General features: G+C 39.4%; 1 protein-coding gene across 1 annotated transcript; it reads right to left on the bottom strand.

The window, feature by feature from the left end:
* LOC306977888 (uncharacterized protein) lies at positions 1-17,951 on the bottom strand. The gene is made up of 28 exons (XM_079576327.1): positions 17,808-17,951; positions 17,266-17,445; positions 16,442-16,594; positions 15,837-15,977; positions 15,616-15,733; positions 15,394-15,536; positions 15,166-15,243; positions 14,995-15,084; positions 14,734-14,914; positions 13,348-13,565; positions 11,798-11,977; positions 10,570-10,692; positions 10,293-10,424; positions 10,095-10,212; positions 9,826-9,968; positions 9,164-9,241; positions 8,993-9,082; positions 8,745-8,925; positions 8,111-8,329; positions 6,627-6,811; positions 3,580-3,693; positions 2,776-2,916; positions 2,262-2,379; positions 2,053-2,195; positions 1,764-1,841; positions 1,600-1,689; positions 1,339-1,519; positions 1-705 (listed from the first exon to the last, which is right to left on the bottom strand). The coding sequence occupies exons 2-28, from the start codon at positions 17,440-17,442 to the stop codon at positions 476-478; spliced, it is 3,843 nt and encodes a 1,280-aa protein (XP_079432453.1). The 5' UTR covers positions 17,443-17,445; positions 17,808-17,951; the 3' UTR covers positions 1-475.
* Positions 17,952-18,103: the final 152 nt, after the last annotated feature.

Raw genomic sequence — 18,103 nt, 5'->3', positions numbered from 1 at the left:
TTTTTTTTGCCAATTACTTTTATTGCATATTCACTATACCAGTAAACAAAAACCCAGTTGAAGCAAGTGACAGTGCGGTCCGAATTAATTGTGAATTGTATAGGGGAAACACCCCAACTATGAACATTGTGTCAGCAAGCTTAAGTAAAGTGCATATAACAGTAGGATACACTAAAAGGCAGTAAAGGGGAATTCATTATCAAATACATTTTGATCTTGGCCAATTTGCCATATTTTGTGGTCAATACATAATATTCTATAGATAAAAGTAGCGTGGCTTGTTTAAGAAGGCAGCCATTCTGATAACATAACAGTATCAGGCAAATATGAGGATACAGAGTGTTTCAAGGCATTTTGGGGAAAGTTTAGTAGCTCGATGATGAATGATTAATTCCATGTTGAGCAGTAATTTTTACAATTACAGAAGACAAAGTAGCTTCCCTTTCTTTGGTGTAAATTTGCTCATGCTAACAGATCACTCAGGGGAACAGTATCTTCCGGCGAACAGGATGGAGTGGGAGGGATTGTGTCGGATGAAGAAGAGGAAGGGGTGATCTGCGATGAAGGGAGGAGAAGGCATTGGCATACAGCGCAACATCATTATGCCGGCAGTGGCAGCAGCCGCCTCAGTGCCCTCCTCATTCACCTCCACGAATGCTTTGTGGACGACCTTAGACAAACTCAGGTCGTTGGCTGGAGACATGCCTGGGGAGAGAAAGATGATTATGGACAAGTCATATATAACTGTGGCTTATAAACCCGCTTTTGGGCCCCTCACGCATTGGTATTTGACATTTTATAACACAACACAAAGTCCATGTTTTGAAAAGACAATTGTTGAGTAAAGACGAATCTCTTAGGATTGTGTTTCTTGGGTGTACTGGACTGGAGACAAGCCACACTATTGTGAGCAGTGTGGAAGGTTTGCAAGAGTTTATGATCACAAGAGCAACATTCAATGGACTAAAAATGTAGAAGAAGGAAGCCAAATACTACTCTAGGTATGTTTATGATGAGGACATGATTATAGCTCAAAAAAATGTATTATGTAAGATATGTCCCGTCGAAAATTAAAAGAAAATTAGCTAGATTTGAAAGACCTCTGTTGTTACATTTTTGTGTGAATGAAGCACCAATTTATTTAAAACTGTAAAACATTTAGACAGTTAAACTAATTAAGAAATTAGTGGATAAATTCCCTTATTTAGAGTTCCATTATTATAATTTCAATAAGCTGAGTTGTTCGAACGTACTGATGATTTAATAAATCTGCAAGAGCTATACAGCTATAACCATTTTCTAAATACAAAGTGCAGTAGTCTTATGGTACTTTCTTACCAGAGAAATCACTTTTGGCCATGTCGAAAGCATCCACCATGCCCAGACTCATCAGGACATTCTTCATGTCGTATGTTTCCGTCATCTTGAATCGAGGAAGTCCCAACTGCACCTCCGTCTCATCCATCATGTCGGGACGGGTCCACTCCACAAAGTTCTCATAGGTCAACTGTTGCTCAAGCTACAACGGACATAAGAAATGAGGCAAGGAAACTTTCTGTCACTTATTTTGGATGTGGCTTTGCTATTTGTTTGTCTTACCTTCTCCAGACCCGTAGTGCTGTCCTCAATATCATTGGGCAGAAAGATGAGCATGCTGAGCTCCTTTCCTTTGTAAGGCAAAGCTACAATCTGGTTTACAGATAGGGTTATGTAGCATAGGCTGCATAATACATTCTATCATGAAAAGTATAGGCTCCGCTTACCGAACAGCTGACTTCAGGGATGTATGCTAGTGGTAACTTCACCTTCTGATGCATCATTTTCACTGGCTTTGTGTCATTCTTCAAACAAAGACATGCAGCAAACACGAGTTCAGTTGTAGTTCACTATTGTTTTAGTATTTTCCTATGCAAAGTATGTATGCATATGGTATAGGATAAGTAGGATTGCATTGCTGGGTTTAGTCAATCTATCCTAACCTATCCTGTCACAAGTTTAGTGCGGGAATGTATTAGGTATAACAAGAGATCTTTCATTCTTAGACCATCACACCTTGTTTATCCTGAAATTGTGGTCCCGAGTAGCTCTCTCCTGAAACTTCTTATCCCAGTCTCCTTTGAAGTAAATAGCGTTGACCAGCACCAGTTTTGTCAAGCCGTCCACAACGCCTTGAGCCAGTAAGTCCTTAATTTTACCTGCCAAAAGGAAACACATGAGAGCATTACTACCACAAAAAGAAGCCCAGATGTGTTAAGTTTTACCTTGTGTTTGACTCTCCACCCAGTTGTTAATGTTGGTCCTCGCCCCTTCAGAATTACCGGCGAAGTCCACAGCCTCCAGCTCTGCATTGTAGTGCTTTCTGGTCCCTCCCAGAAAGTCCTAGGAAAGATACAGGCATGTTTATGAATAACAGTGAGTAATATAGTTGTGGTCATAACAAGTTTTCTACATCGGTCTATTGTTCCACAAGATGGCGCTCTAGCGTCTTCCTAATGCAGTTTGGTATAGTGCAACAAGCTCTTCGTATACCATTTATAGAAAGGCAATATTTTTAGGTTTAGAAATACAATTTTTGCCATTTTTGGAAACGTTTTTGGGAAATTTTGAAGATAAAGCTTTTACTGAATGCACCTCAATTTTCTTTTGTGTGTATGTGCAAAGCTATGTGGATAATATCAATCCCCCAAACTAGCACGTTCTCTCCTCATTCATTAAGATCAGAAACAAATATTTCTCACAATTAATGCTAAGCCATGCAGTTGTAGTGACACCAACCTCAACAAACTGGTATGTCTGCTCCCCGTACAGCCTGTTGGCAATGTTCAGGGCATAGGGCGCGTCCGACCTGTCCATCTGTGGCAGCAAAGAACCAAACTGGGAGTGGACGTCATCTGAGAGAGTGTTCGTTTTGAGGCACTGTGGAGAAAAAGGACAAGTGTAAGTACTAATAGATAATAGTTATTAGTAGTTTGGCAAGACTAGTTATTAAGCAGTGCAGAGGAAAATGACAATATGTTAGTATTAGAGGCTAAGTTATCTCATAACAACTTGTCAAATGAAAGAGGGAGAAAGCAAGCACCAATAACAGAATGCTACCACAAGCCTGTGAATACCATAAAAGAACCATTACACGAAACTAGAAAATCTAACAAGACCAGTCTAAAATGTTAAACAATAGAAAAAAACTACTGATAAGTTTCTGTGGTGACTTGGCAAACAAACATCTACAGTTACCTGCGATAAACATAATGATTTCAGGCATTTACAACAAGTAAAAACAATACATAAATTAAAGTATACATAGTAATAGGTTTTTTTTAATGATTTAGCATTAAAGACTGGTCAAAAACATAATTAAAGAAAGCACACACAAAATATACAGTGGCTTCTTGTTTGACACACTAGACTTTTGATAAACAATGAAAAAAGTAAAGCTGTTCATCCTGGTTAACCAGTTCAACCCAAACAAAGCTGACAAATATACAAAGTTTTACCCTCCTTTAATGCCCCATCACCACAGCACCAATGGAAACACATACATAGCCCAATCCTGTAGTAAATTATATTTTCTTTGACCACCTTCCTGAGATGAGGAGGCAGACATTTTTGGATCTGCTGTGGCAGGTGCATCTGCATTTGCATTTGCATTGCTCCGGCTTGTGGGGGCTTCTCTTTCTCTTGGAAGCGAAGGACCTACAGATGCAATACATTGATAGCATTTTTTAGAGAAACGTACAAAAGAATGTATACATATATGCATACTTTGGGAACCCCTGCTATAGACAGTCTCGCAGCGTTTGACAAATCCTTAATATGATGTTTTAGAATTATTTAGCTGATGCAATATTGAGATATATAGATAATCATTTTTGTCATTATCGCCCACCCCTTCTACAACTAGTACAAAACTGACTTTCTCGTCATAATACCGTGGTACTGTCTTACTCAACACATTTCTTGGTGGTATTTCTAAGGAAATTGTTACTCAGCTGACGATAACTGTAAAAGACTGAGTGGGCTTTCTTAGTAACTGGCTGCTATTGCGACAGTTTGGTCGTGTGATGCAACCTTTGCTCCCTTTTACAGCGTCACACCCATTTTCTATAGCTCACCACCGGCCCAGGCATTTCATCATAGTAGGTGTAACTCAGGTGGGACCACCAGTTTCAGTGTATGGCTTGTACACTGACATGACAACCCATTTGACATTGTATTGATCATTGTTTGCTTTCATAGCTTTTTATGTCCAGACACACCTGTTGTTAAAGGAACAGGCCATCGGTTTTCCATACCGAGATATGGTCTTACCTGAGCTTAGACAAGTTGATGGGCACCTGTCTGGTCTTTGTGCATGCGCTCAGTCACGCTAAAAGACCAAAGATGTTATTAGCATTTAGCCTCTCCCAGCATATTCCTATAAACGGGGGTAAGTCAGTATGGAAAGTCTCAGTATGGAAAAACAGCGGCCTGTTCCTTTTAGATTTGTTGCAGTCAAATGTCAAATTTAGAGTAGAGTACAAGCAATGTATTCTTAGAGATATGACAAAATAAAGGGAAATCACAACAACATATAAAGAACATTCTAGTATGATGAAGTATATGAAAGTACAACTGAAAAAAGTGCAACAATTAGGCATATCTAGGAATGTAAGTGAAACAACACCAGTATGTTGCATGCCATACCATAAATTTGATGTTAATGAACATATAAAACTTATAATAATCCATCCAACATCTATATATTATTTGGATTGCAGAGTGCATGAACCAACTATAAATGGCTCTCTTTCTGTGTGGAGTTTGCATGTTCTCCTCTGCATAGGGTTCCTCTGGGTACTCCGGTTTTCCCTACCACTAAACACATGTACAATAGGTCATGAATGATGTGATGTGTGAAATTGTCTCATGTAAAGCGCTTTGTGACCATGTCTGTGAAAGACGCCATACAAATAAAGCTACTTCTTCTTTTATGACAAGGCCCTGTCACTCCCACATTCAAGCATTTCATTAACCCGTGGTAAATGAACGGGGTGGGGATCCCGACACATCAGGTGTGGCTTGACGTGACGCTTAACATTTTTGATTTATTTTACTCAACCTGTATTACACACCACCGTCATGCTGCAACAAGAGTGACTGTAAGCACTCACTTCATCAAACAGACAGTTCCATGGAGTAAAATCAACACAGCCTAAGCTAAACCTTAAACACCATCCATCCATCCATCCATTTTCTTCCGCTTTATCCGGGGCCGGGTCGCGGGGGCAGCAGTCTCAGCTGAGATACCCAAACTTCCCGATCCACACACACCTCCTCCAGCTGTTCTGGGGGGACCCCGAGGCGACACCAGGCCAGCTCGGAGACATAGTCCCACCACCGTGTCCTGGGTCTTCCACGAGGCCTTGTCCCACTAGGACATGCCTGGAATACCTCCCGCGGGAGGCGACCAGGAGGCATCCGGAACAGATGCCCTAGCCACCTCAGCTGGCTCCTTTCGACGTGAAGGAGCAGCGACTCTACTCCGAGCTCCTCCCGGGTGACTGAGCTCCTCACCCAATCTCGGAGGGTGCGCCCAGCCACCCTGCGAAGGAAACTCATTTCGGCCGCCTGTATTCGCGATCTTGTCCTTTCGGTCATTACCCATTACACAGTATGCCAATAGCCTCCAACTAGTTTGTTTCTTGCTTATAAACAGTCAATGTAAAAAACAATATTTCCCATGTAGGGGAAACCAATGTGCACACACTAATTAAAAAGCATTTGTATCAATTTCATGAACTTATTTTTCGATGGCAGTGAGGCTGAAAAGTGGCCCTGAAAGTTGTGAAACATAAAAATGGAAAAAGGATATGCACAGCCAAAAAGCTCCCTAAATTTGTCTTACTTTTTTAATGCTCACCACTAGTAATGTTTAGGGTGTGGCCTAGCCCTTCATCAGGCAGGGCTTTTTCCCTGTTCATTGTTTTGGATCCAGCACACCCATTTAGTTTTAGCATGAGCACTTTTTGATCTAAAAGTTGTGAAATGTGTCCCTGTGTAGACTTTGGATGCAACAAATATGTAAGGTTAGTTAGGAATGAATCTGGACCACAACTAACATTTTAATTTTCTGGCTTTCTCTCTCATTGTTTGTAATTAAAAATAAAATCAGGGCATCATATAAATGTATGTACACTGCATACACACACAATGAACATTCTGCACTCATCTAAGTATCTAATTCATCTGTAACTTAAATAATGAACACTTTCTTAATACAGTGTCTAATACAATAAGACTTTTTATATATAAGAATTGATATTGCATATAAGATTTACTGTTGGTTTATGATAGCATTGCACATTTTTTTGTCAAATTATTGTTAACAAGTTTTTATGCTATATTATATTCTTATACGAGTCCCTGACCTTCCCAACACCTCTTGTTCCAAAATAATTTGTGGTTTTGACGACATGATTCCAAGCATTACTGCCCTACTGTTGCCGGACAAGGGATTACGTGACAAGACACACACTGCCCTATTTACATTGTGTTACTATAGAAACACAACAAAGAAAACCCCCATGTTATTGTGCATACTGTGACTCACAGGCTGCAGACCAGTGGTTGTGTGCTTGACATGTTACCTCTGACATCTGTGTGGCTGTGTTGCCTCCAGACCCAAGTAGCACCATGGCCAACGCTGAGGAGATGCTGAAAGGAGAGTAGAAGACATTGGCCGTCCGATCGTTGTCACCAAACTTTTTGAGAAGATCCAGGGCGAAACAGGCGTTCGCTTTGGACAGAGGGGTTTCAGTGGCCATTGTGTCTGCTGCAAAGAAAGCACATCAATGCATTAGTTTTGCATCTGATAATAAGCAGTGCAGGCTAAGAACTGCCCATTCTAAAAATCACATGTGAAAATAGAGCATATCTTATCTTTTAAACTTGATTTGAGTTGCCAGATATTGTTATAAGACTTGAAACCATTGTACTGAAATTAAAAAAAAAAAGTTGTCTACGCTAGTGATAACGATCTACAAACGGGTAGTACCAATGTTTTATTGCTACTACAGGGAACTATCATTTAAATGAAATATAGCAGAAACCAAGCCCCAAATGGAAAGTTTTGGGAGCCAAACAAGGAAAGTCCTTTTAGTATTGTAACTAATGGAAGGTATGAATACAAAGGTATCGACGTGTTCTTCCTGATAGTGACACCTGACCCTTTGAGCACCATCCAGCAAGTTGGTGGCATTACCAAGTTATAAGCCACTATAGTGTTAGAGTTACCATTAGGCTAACACATGCTAGATCGAGGAGCGCTTGGATGCTCACGAATAAAGATCTACGACGACAAACTGAAAGAGGTAATAGCTACTCACCAGCAGTGTCCAGAAGCCTTTACTTCACAGGGAACTTTCAGCCTTCGCCATCAGTTTTTATTATTGAAAACGTCACGCCCCGAAAAGGTGCGGCGACCAGGGCTTCCTTGTTGTCACGTGACCATATGCGGAAGTGGAAGATTTGTTTACATTTTACATTCATATGTTAATAACTGATTTCTATTTACTGTTTTATTATTATAAATGTTTTATTATTATAAAATTGTAATAATGACAAAGGGCAACTAATTAGCCTACTCACTGAACACAGGTTACTTGACATTATTTTGTCCTATTTTAATGCTTGCAGATGATGTGTGGTAGTCTAATCTGTTTCAAATTTCCTTTGCTTTATGGAAAAAGGATTAATAAAAAGAATTAAATATCAAGAAGAATCATTGATCTCTTCTTCAAATAATAGCCCACAAAATGTGACAGTCATACAAACATAGAAACCCAACTTTATTTTTTTTTTTTTTAAGCAAATTGGAGCATCTGGGAAAGCGTATTATGATTATATTTTCTGCACTTAAATTTACAGTTTTAAAATGACTGATTATTGAACAAGTGAAAGGCACATTTAATAGTACAGTAAAATAACTTTATCTGCATAAAATTGAGGACAATCACGTAATGATGAACATAAAAAGCAGAGTAAAAGTACTTGCGAGTGAATATGGCATTGTAAAGGCACAATCAATGCAGAATAACCAAAGCACCATGGATTCGGCCTTTAGTTTATTCAGGTGAGCTGAATCTGCCGGCAAAGAGAACAGTTCTGGAAGGGTTGTGTCTGATGAAAAAGAGGAAGGGGTGGTCTGCGATGAATATTTTTGGTATGGTGATTGATGTTATTCCCACGACAACTCCAGTGGCTGCAGCAGCTTCAGTGCCCTCCTCATTCACCTCCACAAACGCCTTATGGACGACCGCGGATATAGCCAGGTTGTTTGATTCAGACATGCCTGAAATAAATAAATAAATTGAGAATTTGACGCTCACATTAAGCTTTGGAGTTTAACTTAATATTAGAGTGTATTGAGTGTTGAGCAATTAAATGAGGTCTTAGAACACAGGGATGATTTAATGCTATATTTTAGGACCTATGAACTCAACAAGAATGGGTTTTGCAGATAGAAGCTCATAATACCTTAAAATGCAATAAACTATTCAGGTGAACACACAATATTTGCCACTTTTAGAAACAAGATTATAACTTATTATTGACATTTCTTTGTATAAATGGAACATATGAGTGGCCAATCTTTCCTGCAAACTTATATCATCATGTCAACACGCTTATGCAGAGCTGATTAAAAAAAGAAGAAGAAAGAAAATAAGCAAAGATAAGCTTGTAGCACCAGACTTTCATAATCTCACCAGAAAAGTCACTCTTGGAAGCATCAAAGGCATCCACCATTCCCATTGATGTCAGCACTTTCGTCAGCTCGTAGCTCTCCTCCATCTTGAATCTGGGCAGGCTCACCTCCACCTCCACATGCCTCATTATGTCCTTCCTAGTCCACTCTTTAAACTTCTCATAAGTCAACTCTTTCTCCAGCTGCAACAGTGACAATTAAACAGTCTGACACTTTTCAATCTAGAATTATGTCTGCATAGTCTGCTACCTTTTCTAAGCCAGTTGTGTCGTCCTCTATGTCGATGGGTAAAAATATGATCATGCTCAGGTCTTCACCTTTATATGGCAATTCTAGTATCTGCCAAACAAAGAAATTTAATTAAAAAATACATATTGTACATATAAGTACATATTGCCAAAGACTGTATATTAGTGATACCTGACAGTTTGCCTCCTTTGCAGAGCCCAAATATAGTTTGGTTTTCTGTTTCATCATCTTCAATGGTTTCTTGTCATTCTAGAAAAAAGTTGATAAACATTCCAGCATATTACTTAGACAAGGCTCACAAGCACTAAACTTAGGATTTTGCAGTAAAGGCTCTGATGTGTCTAGGATACGGGGTAAAGATTTATGTCACAGATTCCATTAATTGCATTTGACAAGATCTTTTTTGCTTTTTTATATTGGGAAAAGAGAACTTTGTACATTGTGCATCTAATTATAAAACCTTTCAATCCCTATCAAGCTATTAGGCTGAGCGTTGTTGTCACAAAGGGATGATTTGATGCAATGTCAGGAAAGTTGGGAATGTGAAAGATGGATATTAAAGGGGCTAGACGCAAGTTAGCCATTTTATACTCACTACTGTCACCTCAGGTCATATGTGTAACTGCACCTTCTATATTAAGCTTGTGCATGACGGCAATTCGAACCCGAAGTAATACCGTTTTTAGTTACAGTGCAGGATTTTAGGTGAACAGGTCTGGGCTCATTCTACATATTAGGACATGGCTGAAACATGTAGGGGGAGGAAAATACTTAATTTTAACATGTTTAAACTCCGTATAGTCCCTTTAACTATCTTTATGTTGTTGTTTTACCTTATTGAGTCGAAATTCTGCATCGACTGTCAACTCCTTCTCAAACTGAGCTTCCCATTTTCCTTTGAAGTAAATGGCATTGACCAGTACCAGCTTCGTCAGGCTACTCACTGAAGCCGGGGGAAGCAGGTTTTTAATTTTATCTGTAAGATAAGACTTTATTAATGGATTAGAGATAAGCAAGTGTTACAACATTAACTGTCTGGTAGCTGAAATCTGACAACATGGTATGACTTTGGCATACTGTCAAAGTTACTGTATTTGTCTACCTTTTGTCTGCTCTTCCACCCAGTTGTTGATATTGATCCTGGAAGCTTCTGCACTGGAGAGAAAATCCATTGTTTCCAACTGGGCATTGTAGTATTTCTTAGTTTCAGCCAAAAAAAACTAGAAACAATAAAATCCACATGAACCAAAATAATGATATATTAAGATGTAGAACAGCATTTAGTAGAAAAAACACTTACCTCATTAAACGCATAGGTCTGCTCCCCAAACAGCCTGTTGGCAATGCTAAGAGCATACAAGGCATCCGGTTTGTTGAGTTCGCTCAGCAGCTGGGCAAAACTTGCATCCACATTTTCTTTATCATCCTGGGGCTTACGACAGTGCCAGGATAGACAGTCAGGGAAAAGTATAGTGATTAAGTACAGTACACAATGACATTTACAAAAGATTACAGGTACCATCGTTCATTTTGCTCGTAATTTCATGTGCAAAACTGCTAGGTGAAATTTTGAGCACCTTTTGGATTTGCATACACATTGGCATCTGGCACTGCATGGGGTGCGGCAGGGCAGTCTGCTCAGAGATCTGAGAGATGTCTCCTTCGGGCTGGGAGGATCCAGGTGCCGAAAAACCCAGTACCTGAACATAGTGAAATATGAAAAGACGGGTAAGAAGAGTCGGACAATTTCATGCACTGAGGTAACATCTTGAATTATGGTAAACATGGTGTTTTGTAGACATCTAAAGTGTCACAAAGTACTCTATGTTTGTAAGGGTGCATGTTTTTGACTTGAACCAATAATTTTCTGTTGCTGATCCAAGGGTACTCAGACTTCCCCTTCCACTCATCCTTAATTGTATGGGTTGAAACAAAGTATTGCTAAACATAATCAGTTGTAACTTCAGATTATTTATGGATGATTGAATACTGAAATAATGGCAACTAATTTCTACTACGGAATAATTGTTGTGTGGATTATAAAACATGCCATGATGCCATAAACCAGAAATTACATTAAAATGAAATGAAACATGTAATTTTAGTGATGGCATGATGATGCTGAAATGAATTTTGCCAGTAAATTTCCACCAACAAGATGTTTTCTACTGACAACAGTTGAAGAAGAAAAAAATGATAATAGACAGTGAAATGTGGCTTCTGCTATCAAATGATTTGATCATCTCATGATTTTTTATATATAAAAAATAAAAAGATTAATGGCATGGTATTATGCGATCTTCCGTGCAATTGCAATCACACTTTCGAGCTGGTGTTACGGACTGGGGGAAACAGGCCATAACAGTGACCCAAACAGACCCATTACACGCATCATATCATCTCAAATCTTTGCCAGATCATTTACCAGATTCTGGAGGAATTCGTTTAACAGAAACAAGAAAGGGGAACGTGTTACCCCAAGTGTGAGATCAAATTACGGTCTGAGGTCTGGGTTTGACTGAATTATTCTAGATAATTATCATTGTCCCTGCACCTTCACATGCCACATTTAGTTGCCAGATAGGTTACCTCATTAAAATATCAGTTACTGTTGTGCAATATCTTCTTTACCATGTTCAACCAGATTGTTGGATATGCACCAAAGTCTTTGAGAGGCTTTGTATTGACATGTCTGGGAGGTGGCTCACCATCGACCAATTGACTTCGTGTGAATTAGAATGCAACAAGCTTCATTTGGATTTTCATAGCAAATGGTAATAGTTACCACAACTTGGTGTTTTTTACCTCTGACATCTGAGTGGCTGTGTTGCCTGCAGTTCCGAGCTTCACCATGGCCAGAGCTGCAGAGATGCTGAAGGGAGAATAAAAGATGTTCCCAGTGTTGTCCTCTTCACTGAATTTTTTAAGCAAAGCCAAAGCAAATGTGGTATTTGCTTTGGACAGGAACGTTTCAGACTCCATTTTCTGAAAAACACAATAGTACACATTATTTATCAGATTCAGTTCAATTTAGTCCATATTTTACGACTTAACTGAATTTATCCCTAAAAAGAGTATTCAAAATAACCAATGATGAATATGTTGAAAAGGAAATATCCAAAAACATATTGTATTATTGTATGGCACAACATTAAAGCTCTCAATGCAACTGAATGTCAATAAGAAATGTTTGTCTCTTTTTACTTACATCAAATCGTCTTCAGGTCAAGTGTGCTCTGCAATTAAGCTGCTGGAAGCTTTTGAGCTGACTTTGGATATCTCATACTTATATTCAGTTTAAGAAATCACGCCCTCTTTAGAACACAGCCCACAATTAGGCATTGTGCTGTCCAGCTGCCTGCTCGCCCCGCCCCCCAACCACAGCAGGCACTACAAGCAGCTGAAACCAATGCCCCAATCAACTCACTCCGACCAGCTCCAAAAAACACACAGGTTCTCCATGCCAGTCAGTGTGCAGAGGACCAGAGAGAGTAGAGACACAAGTGGTGTCTCTCCTCAAAATCTCAAAGAGGTCCCCAAGAAAGCAGAAAAAGAAACCTTTCTACAAAGAGTGAAGGACTGCCGGTCAGGGACAAATGTGGTTGTGAGGCATTAAAACTAATTTCATGATCATGTAAATATACATCTGTTTAAAAGAATGCATAAATGTGTTTAAAACAATATGTTAAATAGTTAAGCTAAAAACATTGGTTAAAAGTTTATTTGGTTATTTACATGTTTATTTACATTTGCTTTTGTTCTGTGTTTTGAGGTTTTTCACCTGTACCACACGGACAGAGAGAAATAAAAAGCCAAAAGACTGTTCATTGGAGTGAAGTCCAGTTATTTCCTTCCAGTAGAGAGGACATTCCCTTTCAAGTCAAGGAGCTGTAGACTTGACAGGCATGCAGCTTTCATGAGGAAATATTTCAAACACGTAAATACAGTCACAGACAACAGCAATTAGCAGCTCACTCGAAGTTTATTGAACACAAAGATCTTCTCTCCATGTCTCTTCAAAAAAATCATCTCTTTTTATTGAACAAATAATATTCACCAAAAGTAGCAACCCAATTATTGAGTTTTCTCTTATGATCTCTTATGTGGCTTAACTCATATGCAGCTCAAACTGAGACAGAAAATGACATGTTCTGTTCCCCCACATTTTTCAAGGTAAAAACCCGATCATTAAAAACAAACAAGTAAAACCGGAAATGCAATGCATGCATAAGAAAATGTACAGCAAAATGAGAGAATTTAAAAATGTCTCCATTGTAAAAAGTACATAAGAAAGGTGCAGATCAAAATGCAGGACAAGCAAAAACAACAACCACAAGGCCTTTCGTTTATTCTGGTGAGCTGAATCGTCCGGCAAAGAGAACAGTGCTGGTGGAGTTGTGTCTGATGAAGAAGAGGAAGGGGTGGTCTGCGATGAACTTTTCTGTAATTAAGGCTGCTCTTTCCACCATGACAGCACCAGTGGCGGCAGCGGCTTCAGTGCCCTCTTCATTCACCTCCACAAACGCTTTGTGGACAGCCTCAGACAGAACCAGGTCGTTGGATTCAGACATGCCTGGGGGGAAAAGGGCAAAATTTATAGATTTGAAAACATGGAACATATTCTGTTATAGTTCAATCAATTTCATTCTAAACGCTATATCAATGGTAAATGGACCCAACTCATGAAGCGCTTTTCTATCTTCATTAGGCCCAAAGCACTTTACAGTAAGGAACCAGTCACCCATTCACTCTCTCATTCATACACCAATGTACGCAGACACTGGAATAAAGCTATTAAAACCACCAGTACAATAGCTTCTTCCACACTCAAACAGTTCAGCCTGTAATCTAGTAACTGTTGACAGGTGTAGAGTTGGCTAGGTGGGATTTTGGGATACTGCTGTTGTGTCCTTGTGCAAGGTACTTCACCCAGTCACACTGACATTGGAATGTGCTTGTGTGACTGAAAGATCAGATAACAATGATTTTATTATACATCTACTAGATCAGCCATTCCCAAAGTCCGGGACATCGTGGCCCCCTTATAGATCTGAAAATCTCCCAGGGCCCACAATAATAATGATTTACTCTATTCATTAATAAACTATTTTACTATTTAAGATTACATGAAACACAACGTAAATACTGATGAAAAGTGGTGCATCTTAGTAAGTAAATGTACATTTCAGTGAACTTGTTCAGCTTTGGGGGGCAGCTTTGGGGGGCCTGTAGTGCCTCTGAGGCCCCTTCCACTTTGGGAACCACTGTACTAGATCATTTACCCGTATGGTTATTATAGCATCATATGTCAAAGTGGCCAGTGCTTACAGAAACAAAGTTGCTTAAAAATTAGCAATAAATAATTGAATAAAAATAATCTCATTCTCTTCTATTGTTGTTTCTTGATCCAGCACACTTTTTTAGACAGGGATGAGCGTGCTTTTAGTTGTGCAACACTGACTGTCCCATAAAAAAACACTAACCCAAACCATGATTCTGTGTTTAATCCCGCTCAGGACAATGTGCGGTGAGCTTTAAGTAAACAACAGTGTAGGGCTATGGAAGATGTTTCTCTTCCCCTCTAGAGGAGTGTTTAAATTCAGTGTGAACCCCAGAGCAGAGGAAACCTCTTGAGACATCCTCAGTTTCAAACAGCCCAGTCCAGATGCCCATTTTTCAAACCAAAAAAACTTTGCAACTATGACGGAGAAATCCTAAATGACAGAACAACACAATCTCACCAGAGAAGTCGCTCTTGGAAACATCGAAGGCGTCCCCCATCCCCAGAGATATCAGCACTTCCTTCATGTCGTAGCTCTCCTCCATCTTGAACCTAGGGAGGCTCACCTCCACCTCCACTTGCAGCATTTTGTCCTTCCCAGTCCACTCTTTAAACTTGTCATAGGTCAAATCTTTCTCCACCTACAACCATGATAAATTAACATATACTTTTCATTGTAAAATCACAATAATACCTACAGTATGTCTGCATAGTCTGCTACCTTTTCTAAGCCTGTTGTGTCGTCCTCTATGTCAGTGGGTAAGATCAGAATCATGCTCAGGTCAGCCCCTTTATATGGCAATTCTAGTACCTAACAAACAGTGAAGCATTAACATGTTTATATATTTAAAAGCATAAATTAGCATCAATTTTAATGATAATGGTTGTATACCTTAATCTTGGCCTCCTCATGAAAATGGAAACAGAATTCGCTTTTCTGTCGCATCATCTTCACTGGCTTTTTGTCAGTCTGGAAAAAACAGATTAAGAGAATAAATTCACTAAACTACACACTTTATTAATGTGCAATGAAGGGAAACAAAAATATGCAAGGTATACAACTAAATTGGGGGTTTTGCTGGAAACACCTTTACGATTCAATCTCATTTTATCACTTCACCTTGTTTAGTCGAAACTCGGCGTCAAATGTGAACTCTTCTTTAAACTGAGAGTCCCATTTGCCTTTGAAGTAAATGGCGTTGACCAGCACCAGCCTCGTTGAGCTATCCACCGCATCCGAGGACAGAAGGTCAATAATTTTATCTGTGCGCAACAAAACGGTCAATGAAACAAAACAGAAAGGCAAAAACAGTTGGTAAGAGTCATAGCTATAGTCGTCAACCTTGTGTTTTTTCTTTCACCCAGTTGTTGATGAGGATCCTGGACGCCTCTGCATTGGAGGTGAAATCTACTGTTTCCAACTGGGCATCGTAGTGTTTCTGAGTTTCAGAAAGGAAATCCTAGAAGCAGTAACATAGATATTGTTCTTATTATAGAAAAACCTTCCTATAGAAAAAACAGCCTTGAATACTGAGGTTAAAATATTTGACTAAAAACACCAACCTCTTTAAAGGTAAAAGTCTGCTCCCCAAACAGCCTGTTGGCGATACTCAGAGCATACAGGGCGTCTGGCTTGTTGAGTTCACCAAGCAGCTGGGCAAAACTTGCATCCACATTTTCTTCATCATCTTGGGGTTTAAGACACTGCAAACAGCCAGAGCAGACCTAGTGATTACAAATACAGTACACAATGACACATAGACACATGATTAAAGGCAAGGGTTGGAGTGAAAATACCATACAGTGAAATGCTATAAAGAGGATTAAAATTCCAGGATTATGGCAATCATTCACCACAAGATGTCGCTACTGTTTAGTCAAGAGCATTGTTCCTTTGAGATGTATCTTACAAAATAGCACTTCTAAATGTCTTTTAGTAAGGTTTTCTCATATTAGAAAGGTTCCCCAATCCCAGCACCTTGTCGCTTTCAAAGAGAAAATAGTTAGTAAATATTAACAACCAATAAGTCAATGAAGAAAGAGCATTTTCGTAAAAAGTCAAAGGTTTAGTCAGTGCCCTTTACCATAAGTCAAATCAAGAGAAGTATTAATTAGTATTTCATTTTTGAGATTTTTTTCATTTCTTCTGGTGAAATCTCTAGTAGCACCTTTTTGAGGTACCCGGGCAGGCGGCTGGAAATCTGATTTCTCATTTGCATCCTGGTCTGTATCTGAGACTGCATGGCGTACGGCCGGTGCGTCTGCTGCATCGGAGGGCTGTCTTCAAGGGGCTGAACAGCAGGCTCCGAAAAACACAGCACCTGGACGTGTGGAAATAGGACGGAAACGAGTAAACATGGTTAATACGTCGGTCTCATCACAAACATGCATGGATTAAATTGTTATATGTGGTTTGTGTCACAGTGCAAAAAGGCAAAAAGAGTGCTTTATTTGCAAGGATGTATGTTGTTTAATTGGGCCGAGTTCCATCCATTGTCTGCGTATAGAGGGCTGGACGAAGGCGGCACTGCACTCTAATCATGGATGCCCACACTTCCCTTTCCACAATGGCAAAGAAATCATATAAAATATACTCATACAATATAATGCGTTGGATTTTAAATGTATGATTGTGATGAAACATGAAATTATGATTTGATTAATACCATGCCACCTAATTTACAGCAGGGCTTGACTGTATCATTCCAGACAATCATCAGTGTTTTTTTCACTAGCACATAAACCACAATTGGTTTCCAGGGACAACATGACCTCATTGAACCGACAGTCTTTGTGCGATACATGTTCTGCCATGTCCAACACAGATCCATGGATTTTTACAAAGTCTGAGAGAGTCTTTGTACCGACTTGTCTGAAAGGGTGAGTTACCGTAAGTGGATCACCCAGCCAGACTTTACATCTTGTGAATCAGAGTGCAGGCAAGTAATATGTTACTTGACAAAGTTTAGGCCAGGTTTTGGTGGTGTTTTACCTCTGACATCTGAGTGGCTGTGTTGCCCGCAGCTCCGAGCTTCACCATGGCCAAAGCTGCAGAGATGCTGAAGGGAGAATAAAAGATGTTCCCAGTGTTGTCCTCTTCACTGAACTTCTTCAACAAATTCAAAGCAAATTTGGTGTTTGCTTTGGACAGGAACGTTTCAGACGCCATTTTCTGTAATATACAACACATAATATTATATATCCGATTCAGTGCAGCCCATTTAGTCCACATTTTAGCACAGATGTCTTCCATGTTAGTCTTGGTTTAATCCTGGCTTAGTCCTGAATTAGTCTGGTCTAGTAGTAGTACATTTTATTACATTACTATAATGCACTTTTATTTTCTGGATTAAGATAAATCACTTGGCTAAAATTCCTAAGTAAACTGGTGCATGGAAAAAAGGAGTCCTTGAGAAAATTCAACTGACACATTACAGAAAAACTGTGGATGAATTAAAACTTATCTTCTAACATAACAGAAAAATAGTCTTTGCAGTTAAATTAGAAAACTAGAAGAAAGAGTTTTTGACTTACATAAAATCCTCTTCAGGTCAAATGTGCTCTGAGATGAAGCTGCTGGAAACTTTTCAGTTGAAGTAATGTGGATTTCTTATACTCAGCGTCACACCCTTGGACTCACGCATGACGGCCTGGCAACAGTCCTAAAATGTTTTAGAAATCACACCCTTTTGAGAATACACGCCCTGAAGATGACTGGGCCTCGTTTGTTTGGGTGTGTGGATGAATAAGACTTTTCTGGTAATAGTCCTCTGTCAGTGAAAGCTGTTTAGCCCACAAGCCAGTCTTTCACACATGTTAATTTGTAAACA

The sequence above is a fragment of the Gobius niger genome (assembly GCF_951799975.1).
Source record: "Gobius niger genome assembly, chromosome: 18".
In the NCBI taxonomy this organism is placed as follows: domain Eukaryota; kingdom Metazoa; phylum Chordata; class Actinopteri; order Gobiiformes; family Gobiidae; genus Gobius; species Gobius niger.
This window is presented reverse-complemented; position numbering and strand designations above follow the sequence as displayed.